The sequence below is a fragment of the Ochotona curzoniae genome, unplaced genomic scaffold (genome assembly GCF_017591425.1).
Source record: "Ochotona curzoniae isolate NIBS_2020 unplaced genomic scaffold, NIBS_Ocur_1.0 contig_291, whole genome shotgun sequence".
Lineage (NCBI taxonomy): Eukaryota > Metazoa > Chordata > Mammalia > Lagomorpha > Ochotonidae > Ochotona > Ochotona curzoniae.
Window position 1 is genome coordinate 14,844,786 of NW_024465649.1, and position 10,875 is coordinate 14,855,660.

Here is a 10,875-nt window from a genome sequence, read left to right on the forward strand (position 1 = left end):
ATATTTATAAAAGTTTAATATTTACATAGAATTTTTGGAGCTTACGTCATGAATATTCGAAAGTAAAGGATATTTTGTGAATTAATATATACATACTATTATCAAACGAGCAAGGGAGTTTTTAAGTGTTATTTTATTTATTTGAAAGGCAGAATTAGAGAATCTCCCGTCTGCTGGTTCACGCTCTAAATGGCTGCAGTGGCCAAGGCTTGGCAGACTGAAGCCGGGAGCTAGAAGGTTTCTCCAGGTCTGCCCTGGTGCGTTAGCAGGGAGCTAGAGAGAAAGTAGAGCGACTGGGACATGCACGTGCTGATCTGTGATGCAAGCATTGTAGGTGGCAGCTTTACTCACTACACCACAGCAGCAGCTAAAAGGGGAGCATTGTAGGAAGGACAGGGGTGACAGTGACACCAAGAATTTCCAGGGGATTTCCCCAAACTTTGATAGGTAAAACACTACTTATGCCCAAAATTATTTCTGTGAGTAACATTTGGGAAAGACTGGCCTAAGCAAAGCTTATCTAGCATAGATTTGCTTAGAGCCATTATTTGCTGTCTCAGAACCACAGCATAATTTGAGAAATATTGGCCTACACTTAAATTCTCTTCCTAGAGCATAGTAAGAAAAACCATAGCAGTGTCTTTCTTAGAACTTCTAGTATGCAAATCACTCTTTATTTCCTGGTTTGGTAATTTAGGAACTGCTTATTTAAGTGAACAAGTTACTATGGATGAACATTTAATTTAGTATTCTGAGCTTCCTGGCAGTCAAGACAAAAAAAAAAAAAAGGTGTTCGAGGTATGTTTTATAGTCTATGAGATGGTAATCTAATTGTGAAGGAAATGGACTAGGAGCTGCCATGATTGAACCATTGCTTTAGGGAAATAGAGAAGGGGACACAGACTTAAGTTCTATAATCTTAAAGTACATCAGTGAATTAAGGTTCCTGCAGGATGTCGGGGTGCCTTATCTGCCGGAAGGAGGAGGAGCAGGAGTTCTTGGAGAAAGGGGGCAGGTTGGGAAGAGCTTTGACACAGGCAGCTGGGGCAGGGGGCGAAGCAATGCCCAGGGAGGCCTGGAGTGAAAAAAGGATGGCAAGTTGTTGGCAGCTGTGCACACACCAGTCAGGACCTTGGCCCATCCCAAGTCAACACTGGAGTAAGGTGAGGACCCAGTAGTAAGTGACAGGGTTTCCCAACCCCATAACCTCTTAGGTTAGGCTGCAGTATGTCACAGAAGATTAGAGCTAGAAGGGCCTTCAGTAGTGAGTCTCCGAGCTGAGTGCTCATTTTACAGATGCGACAGGGAGGGCCCAGCGGGACAGGAATCCCAGGGCTGACCTGTGCCCTCCCTGCAGGAGATGATGTACATCTGGAACGGCTATGCTGTGATTGGGAAGCAGCGGGAGCTCACAGACGGGATGCTGGAGGTCATCACCAAGGCCGAAGAGATGCTGGGAAAGGGCCCAGGTGACTCCCGCAGGCCCTCGGACCTGCCTGGCTAGCTCAGGTCTCCACGGTTACAGGTTCCCATTGCCAATTTGGGCCTTCCTCACTGTACCCTGCCAGCCATCCTTTGTTTTTCCAGACTGGCTTCAATGCTAGTCCCTCTGACTATCCTTTGTCAGGGTCAGGGTTCCTGTGGGTCTTCATGCTCTCTGGAGTCCCCTGAGTCATTCCTGACCTCACTGTGCTGTCACTGCCCCAATGTCTGTTTTTCCTGCTCAAGGTGACTTCCCAAGAGTTGGGAGTGTGGCCCCAGCAGTGTGGGATTTTTTTTTTTTTAAGATTTATTTATTATTGGAAAGGCGGATATACAGAGAGAAGGAGAGAAAGAAGTTCTGTTCAATGATTCACTCCCCAAGTGACCGCAATGGCCAGTACTCGCCGATCCGGAGCCAAGAGCCAGCAGCCAGGAGCTCTGGGTCTCCCACGCGGGTGCAGGGACCCAAGGCTTTGAGCCATCTTTGACTGCTTTCCCAGGCCACAAGCAGGGAGCTGGATGGGAAGTGGGGCCTCTGGGATTAGAACCAGCACCCATATGGGATCCTGGCGCATGCAAGGCGAGGACTTTAACCACTAGGCTATCGCGCCAGGCGCAGTGTAGGGGCATGAGCAAACCTTGTCTTTTAATGCCTGTGTACAGAGAATGAGTTCTCAGTGGATGATGCGTGCCTGGTGAAGCTGTTGAAAGGCCTCTGTCTCAAGTACCTGGGTCGCGTCCAGGAGGCCGAAGACAATTTCAGGAGCATCTCTGCCAAGTGAGTGCCCACATGACTGCTCCTGCAGGCCTGGACACTTTTTAGGGCCTCTCCAGCGGCTGGCTTAGCCAGCTGCCACCTACCCACTGTGCACCAGGGTTGGCTCTGGGCGGGGGATTCGTGCTGGCCTGGGAGGGAACTGGTAGTTCAGAACCAGTGCTCAGCAGCACCAGGCTGTGGGACTACAGGAGTGCATGTGTGCTGTTGAGTGGGTGGTGCCCCCCACTCTGAGTGTGCAGGTCAGCTTCCCTGCCCTTGCCCTTGGGCACAGTGTTCTGGCCTAGGACATTCAGGGCTGTGCCAGAGAAGCAGAGAACCTGAAGGACCATGTGCCCCCTCTACTCTGCAGTGAAAAGAAGATTAAATATGACCACTACCTGATTCCCAATGCTCTGCTCGAGTTGGCCCTGCTGTTCATGGAGCAAGGCAGAAATGAAGAAGCCATCAAACTTCTGGAATCTGCCAAGTAAGGCCTGGGTCACCTCCGTCTGTCCTCTGTTCCCTGTGGGCACGGGTGGCTATCTCCGCGGAGGCTGCATCTATGAACCCAGCTCGCTCCTTGCAGAGGAAGGCATGATCCCCACTTCTTCACTGAGCAGTTGGATCCCAGAGGCAGGCAGTGAGCTGTCCTGGTTCATGTCACCAGGCCACTGCAGACCTGGCATGACGACGCAGGCTTCCTGCCTTCCAGGCCAGGGATCCTTACTCCCCAGACAGGGGCTGGCCTTGTGGTACACCAGGTTAAGCTGCTGCGTGGGCTGCCTGCATGCCATCCCCAAGCTGCAGCTCCAAGCTCATGTGCCTAGGAAGACAGCGGATCCCATGCTCCTGTGTCCCAGCCATTGGTGTTTGAGGTCCTTTAAGCTTAGGGATGTCACGGAGCTGAGAGTGGTTCCAGAGGGCATGGCACCCAGGGTGAGGGGCTAGCCTTCCAGGCTGAATGCTGAGGGGCAAGGCTGGCATAGGCAGGAACTGAAGCTTTCAGAATCTCCCATGGCTGTGGGGCCTCTCACAGCTCCAGTGGAGGGAGAAGGGCTCTCTGGGCCAAGCCACATCACCAGGCGTGTCTCTACTTCCTTCCAGACAAAACTACAAGAACTATTCTATGGAGTCAAGGACACATTTCCGGATCCAGGCAGCCACACTGCAGGCCAAGTCTTCCCTAGAGAATGGCAGCAGACCGCTGGTCTCCTCGGTGTCCTTGTAGCTCTGTGCGGCACTCCCGGCAGACAGTTGGACAGCACTCCTGGAAACATTTCAGAAGACCCCCTTCCCTTGCCCTACCCTGCCTTTGGGGACCACCGGTGCTCTTTGGGGGTGGCACACTGTGGGTGTCTGTGCAGAAGCGAAACTGGCATTTTCACCAGTGTGGCCAAGGGCCTTTTGCCAAGGGCAGAGCAGGTGGAGCCCTCTGCCTGCCCTATCACACATACGGGTACTTGTTTTTCACTGTGATGTCTAAGAGAATGTATGAACAGTTTACATTTTCCTAAGAAATACATTGATGGGATCAGAATTGACTTTAAAAGAAAAAAAGCAAACCACCAATACATTTAAATCTATGTTTTCACCTATGTCAGCTGAGTTCAGTGTCTATAGAATGCCAAAGGCCTACATGTCTGCCCAACTTGAGCAAGCGTCTCGGGCGTCCATGCTGTTGGGGTCTGGACGCCAGACACAGCCTCTCACCACTTCTTATACTTCATTCCAGTCCCTTTATAACTTTCCAATCTCGCAAACAAGCAGCTTTTTTTAGTGAGAGGAAGTTGGGAGACCCATTGAAAGATTGGTTTCCTCCAGTGGGGAAGGGTGATACTAAGGCCTCATAGGCGAACCATGTGGGCCCTCTGTGCCAAAGCCGGAAGCTGGGGAGGTGAGAGAGGGTCCTGGAACCCCGCTGCGTCCTTGCTGTGAACTACACCGAAACACTGGGAACAGTCACGAAACAAAAACTGTAGTTCCCTGAAGCTTCTGATTGGCTGACAGCTCTTTCATTTCTTAGAAACAGGCCAGTTATTCTCAGCCTACTGTAAATGTTTTAGATTTTGCAGTTAAAATATATATTTAAATAATAAAGTTTATTTACTTCAGAGATCACACAGCATCCATTTCCATAAAATTGATTTGTTAGGCAATGCAGAAAGGCTTGACCAGAAGTTACACAGTCCATGTATGCTTTGTTCAGACAATAAGTAGGTTAATGATGAAGAGATTAAACAAATGAATCTGGTTTATGATTAAGACAAAAAAGATCTAGCCGCTATAAGCATCATTGTTGCAGGGAGCAAACGCTTGTAGTGGGCTTCTGCCGCCTCCGCCTCAACACACGGGCCTGAGAATAGCCCTACCTGTGTTTGCCCTCCACAGGCAGCTGACCGGGCTGTCCAACCCTGGCACTGCTATGGCCTTTTGAAGTGACCAGAAAGAGCTGAAGGCCTTCTAAAGCTGAGCAATTTGGACTGGATTAAGGCTCCTTCCTGCTGTTTCTGGCTTTGATTCTAACTCCAGGTTGTCTCTGAGTTTTCATCTGCAAAAAGACAACAGATAGACCTTCCTACTTTTCCGCTAAAGCCTTATGTCCCCAAGCATTTCAACTGCAAAGAATGGGCTTCCTTCAGCAGAGGCTCTCTAAGGTAGCCACAGGTCGCTGAGAGCAGCGATCTTCATCTACAGCAAGTCTAGACCCTGCCCCACGCTTTTGAACCCAGTCATGAGGGGAGCAGTGAGTGTAATGTGATCAAAACAGGCCCTTGGGAACAGTCTCTCCCGGGCCACCGGCCTCTGGCTGGCTGGCTGGCTGGCTGGCTTCTAGCAGTTGCTATCAGCTCTCCCATGTGTTGGCTGGCTTCCCTATTTTCTTATCTTTTGAGTCAGACTGGGAGCAATTCCAAGACAGTTACTGCGACTCACAGCAAAAAGCCAAGACCTGGCATCAAACAAGGACCCTAACCAAGTCGCTACCAGGGACTTGGTTTAGTCCCCAAACCAAGGCTCAGCTGAGGGCTGGCTGAGGATGTTCTCAGAGCTGCAGAATGGCGCTGGGTTTTGAGAAAGTACTGGCCTGCTGAATGCTAGAACCATTGAGAACAGGAACCAAATCCAGACATTTCTTCCTCTGGAATCACATCCACGCTAATGTCTTTTGGGAGTAGACAACAATCTTCTCCTTGTTCACTTCACATTTAAAACCGAGCAGAGTGCATTTTTGACATTTCTGCTGTGTCCTTGGCACAGTCCCATGAATGCAGCTATGAGGGTGCCTGCATCCTGCAATCGAAGCAGCAGAGGGGAGCTCCCTGTGCCACCCTAAACCCGCTTGCCAAGGCTGGCTGGCAGGCAAGTGCCTTTCGTCTGAGTACTCACATGGCTTCTTTGAATCTGGTGTCACATTCGTTACTGACCAATAGGGCTGACTCACAAACATGAAACTTCTTGTGAGGGTTTGAAAACCCCATTTGTAATTGAACCGTTTTTCATTTGCTTCCAGTGTATAGTCAGCTGTTAAGTGAGAAAATGGATTCCTCTCCAAAGTTGTTGTTACTAAAGTTCTCTGACCGCTAGAAAGCTGATACAACGAATATCCAAAAGAAGAAAAAAGGAGTATCTTAGCTAACGCTGGATTTGTTTTTGTTTCTTCACATTAACACACATTTTGGAACACCAGACACCATATGTTGGAGGGAGATTAAACATTAAGTGCTGACCCCTCTACCAGCTGCTCTTTCAACACTTCACATATATACAACCCTCATAAATCCCCAGTGAAGTAGGCACTACTGCTGCCATTTAACAGATGAGAAAACAGACACAAGTTAAATAACTTGCCCAAGATCACACAGCCTTTATATAGCAGAGAGATTTAAAGATGGGCAGCTGAATTCTCAAGTCCATACTTGCTACGTTGCTGATACAACTGTAAAAATAAGTTTAAACTTAGATTCAAGTTACACTGACTCTTGGGATAGAAAAGCAGTAGCTGATATCCCTACGACAGAAAATTGTGGTAGGGAATACATGGAGTATATTTGTGTCACAGGGGGCCACGTGGTTTATGCACCAGAAAGGTCCAACCTTGAGTAATGGTACTGTCCATAAAATGATGGTGAAGACACAAGGACTGAGTTCACCTAAAGGCAGAGCTGGGAAGTGAAGGCAGGAAGTGAGGCTTCCCCAGTAGAGCCTCAGGTCTGCACTCAGGCTAGAATGTAGAAACCATGCCACAAGAGGTTTGTGATAATAAGGGGTAGAACACTGGAAAACCAGAAGGTAGAGGTGGCTGAGGACATTCAGCACCCTCCCTTGTTAAATAGATTTGAGAGGCAGCTGTGGGCAAGAGGGTGCAGGGACCGAATCACGTTCCCATTTGCTGGCTCACTCCCCCAACAGCTACGATGGCCAGGTTTAGCTGGACAAACACATCACATCTGTGGATCAAAGTGGTGCATAGCCCAGATTTTTGTCATTGCTGGGTTGAAGTTGACCTTCTGCAGCCATCTCTGGAAAAGAGGCTGTAAGCCAATTCACAGCATGAGAATATGAGAAAAGCCTGGTCTAACAATCTGACTTCTATGTACTGTTAATCGCATGGGATAAAGTCTGGACTGTGTCCAAAACTGAGTTGGATCACCTTCCCCACTGAGTAACCAGTTCACTGATAAAGTGGGAGTTAATGTTTACTGTTTCACAGGGGTGCTGAGGATGAACTCATAGCACAGCCTTGAGGCCTGCACCCACCTAAGGCCTGCATGCCTTGCAGACGTGGGACCTGTGGAAAACATGGAGTCCGGCTTCTGTGTTGTTTCGCTGACCTGGGTTCTCTGCATGGCTGGCGACTATGATGTTTAGTCATGTCTTAAAGCAAAGCATGCGGCTTCTTTTTCTAACTCCAGGAAAAGCAGTCTGGTTTGGCTCAATGTTTATCCTTCAGGCAATGGTTCTCAAACTGCAGCCCCCACCCCCCAACCAGCTGTTAGGATCAGCTGTGAGCTTGTCAGACATGCAGTTTCAGACCCTCTCAGACCTGGAAGCCGCCGGGCTAAGACCCAGGGAGTTCCTGCACATGAGGTCCGAGACAAGGCTGCCCATGCACAGCCTTACCTTTGCCCTTTAGCCACTTTCCAAACTCTGTGAGGTCCCTCTCCTTCAGAGAGCCACCCGAGGATGGCAGACCCACTGCCATCAGAAATGCTGACTCCTTCTGTACTCTTCTTCCTGCCCCATCTTTTCCATCCTTTCATTTAGCCTGTGTGTAATTAATGCTGTGCTCTCACAGAACTTGTTCTGGGGCCCGGCGCGGTGGCGCAAGTGGTTAAGGTCCTCGCCTAGCACGCCCGGGATCCCATATGGGCGCCGGTTCTAATCCCGGCAGCCCCACTTCCCTTCCAGCTCCCTGCCTGTGGCCTGGGAAAGCAGCAGAGGACGGCCCAAAGCTTTGGGAACCTGCACCCATGTGGGAGACCCGGAAGAGGCTCCTGGCTTCGGATTGGCATAGCATCGACCGTTGTGCTCACTTGGGGAGTGAATCATCGGACGGAAGATCTTCCTCTCTGTCTCTCCTCCTCTGTGTATATCTGCCTTTCCAATGAGAAAATAATAAAAATAAATCTTAAAAAAAAAAAGAACTTGTTCTGATAGGGAAGACATACCAAAATTAAACAAAATAAAAAATAACAGGACAATAAGTCAGCTATCTGAACATGCAGAGAAATACAGGGCAAAAATAAACAATGGAGAGAGTGAACACATTCCTAAGCAATTTGGGATCAGCATGATAGCAAGCTGATTTTTTCCCCTAAGATTTACCTGTTCAGAAGGTACAGTCATAGATGGAGTTTCCATTGGCTGGTTTACTGACTAAATCCGTGCAGCCGGGAGTTCCATCTGGGTCTCCCATGCAGGTGGTGGGAATCCAAGTCTCTGGGCCATTATCAGCTGCCTTCCAGGTACATGAGTAAGATGGATGGGAAGCATGAAGTAACTGGCATTCCAACTAGGCACTCTGACCCAGGCACTCTGACATCTCAAGAGGCAGCCGAAATTTACTGTTCCACTGGCTCAGCATGACGACTTAGTGGCTAAATCCTTGCGTTGCAAGCACCAGGATCCCACGTGGACAATGTTTGTGTCCCAATTGCTCCATTTTTCATCCAGTCCCCTGCTTGTGGTCTGGGAAAGCAGCAGAGGATGACCCAAAGCCTTGGGATCGTGTACCTGCGCAGGAGACCCGAGAGAAGCTCCTGGCTTTGGAGCAGCTCAGCTCCAGCTATTACAGCCGTTTGGGGAGTGAACAGAAGATCTTTTTGTCTTTTCTCTGTGACTCTGCCTTTCTAATAAAAAATAAAAAATAAATCTGGCATACTTCCCTATGCCATAATGCCTGCTTTGACAGAAGTTCACAGCAGTTCAGATGCTGGTTTGGGTGCCCATGTTGGAGACCTAGATGTACTCTGCACCCAGAGGCATCAGGTTATGGCTTACATACTTGAGTCATTCTGTGTTCTCAGCTCCTGGCTTCAGGTTGGCCCAGCTTGAGTTTTTGTGGGCATCTGGAGGAGCAAAACTGCGGATAAATCATCTCTGCTTTCCAAATACATAAAATCTTAACTACTGAGGAAAGGATTACATACACATGGAAGTCAATTTCCAGTACCAATTGCTTTGATTAGTCTGAATTGCTAGTAAAAATAATGTATCTTCCTTTTCCCAGCAGTGAGACTTGCAAAAAGAGAAGGCTCTCAATCAGCTGAGTGATCATCCCACACTCAGTGGGACTTGGCATTTCAGGCTGTGTAGGAAATCAGAAAAGTTGGTTTACCCGAATCCATAGCTTTGAACAGGACGTTTAATTTCAAATATATCACCAAAGCCATTATCTCAAAGTTCATGAATTCTAAGAGTAGAATTTGCCATGAAATTCTTTCCAGAGTAGGGCATGTTGTCCAAATGGAAGCAATGGTCAATCAGTCATTGCTCTTGTCAAGGTACCTAACATGACAGGTACCTGCATTTGGCGTAGTGGTTAACATGCCACTTGATACTCACATTCCATATCAGAACACCTGAATTTGACTCATGGCTCTACTAATTCCACCTTCCTACTAAAAAGCAATTTGGGACATCTAAATACTTGAAGTATTGTGAGAGTTGTGCACTAAGCTCTGGGTTCCAGGCATGGGACTGGCTCAAGCCCTGGCTATTACAGGCATTTGGAGGGTTAACCAGTGCGCATCTTTCAGGAAAACTTCTTAAAAGTGGACCAAAGCAATGATGGAAAATTTGTAGGCAGAACATTTTTATTTTATATTTAGCAAACATTTATTAAACACCTAAGTTGGTTTTTGCATTTAAGAGATCAACAGCTGACTTGAATCTTTTTTTTTTTTAAGATTTATTTATTTTTATTGGAAAGCCAGATACACAGAGAAGAGACAGACAGGAAGATCTTCCATCCAATGACTCACTCCCCAAGTGGATGGACACAATGGCCAGAGTTGAGCCAATCTGAAGTCAGGAGCCAGGAGTCTGTTCCTGGTCTCCTACATGGGTGCAGGGTCCCAAACCTTTGGACCATCCTCAACTGTTTTCCCAGGCCACAAGCGGGGAGCTGGATGGGAAGTGGGGCTGTTGGGACATGAACCGTGCCCATATGGTATCCCAGTGTGTGCAAGGCGAGGACTTTAGCCACTAGCTTACTGCAATGGGGTCTGACTCTAATCTTTTTAAAAGCCAAGCTACAACAATGATGTATTCCTGAATGGACCAGGGAAATGAAACCATCCTCAATGAATAGGGAGGTAATGAAGCGGAGACACAAGACTTCAAGGAGAAAATACTTGAAAATTGGGCTAAGAGGGGAGAGAAACAAAGAAATTCAGCTCTGTCATTTAAGTGGATAACTCAGTACAGTCAGTCAAACACTTGCCTGATGGATACTGGCCTAGAATACCCATGGAGGCACCCTGAGTTCTAAACTGTTTATCTTTTAAATGGAAAAAGAAAAAAAAAAAGAGGAGGAAGAGAAAGAAAAGACACGAGCCATGTCTCACTCACGGTTAGTGAAGTAGATACTTGAGTTCGAGAACACCAAGAAATGAACAGATATTAAGGAATGAAAGCGGTACTCCCTAGAGGCTAAAAAGCTATCAATATTGTCCGCTCTGCTATCCAGCACATAAAGACATGATATTTAAATTCAGATAAGTAAAGCTAACATTACTCTAGGAGATAACTAAAAATTCAACCTTTCTTGCTTTCACTAATTTTGAAATTAAAGTTTAAAAAAACTAGTTGAGGCTATTACATTGGCTAAGACTCAACTCCACGCTCTGTCACTGGTTGAGAAATGAGTAGGCCCCCTTCCTTGTGGGATCAGCAGGAGCCAGCACACGCCATTTGAATTATGCCTGAGGAGACTTACCTTCTGTCCTGTTTCCCATGCGCAGTCTCAGGACGACGGGCTGCTGTTTCTGACTTCATTGTTTCTCCTTTTACAAAATGTTTGCTTCCTTATGCAGTTGTCTTGTATGTATACAATTCGTCACTGCAATGTGCTCTTCTCTGTGAAACTGTACTGTTAATGTCTTACCAGGCAGACATCAATAGCAGTGAGTGTTCTA

General features: G+C 47.6%; 1 protein-coding gene across 3 annotated transcripts in view; it reads left to right on the forward strand.

Annotated features, from left to right (window-relative positions):
* The window catches only part of TTC39A (tetratricopeptide repeat domain 39A), a 45,781-nt gene extending 41,884 nt beyond the window's left edge, over positions 1-3,897 (forward strand). For all 3 annotated transcript variants that reach the window (XM_040978563.1, XM_040978562.1, XM_040978561.1), the window contains exons 15-18: positions 1,358-1,469; positions 2,146-2,260; positions 2,610-2,726; positions 3,344-3,897. In XM_040978563.1, the coding sequence (XP_040834497.1) occupies positions 1,358-1,469; positions 2,146-2,260; positions 2,610-2,726; positions 3,344-3,467 (468 nt within the window). In that variant the 3' untranslated portion in view covers positions 3,468-3,897. The remainder of the gene's footprint in view (positions 1-1,357; positions 1,470-2,145; positions 2,261-2,609; positions 2,727-3,343) is intronic.
* Positions 3,898-10,875: the final 6,978 nt, after the last annotated feature.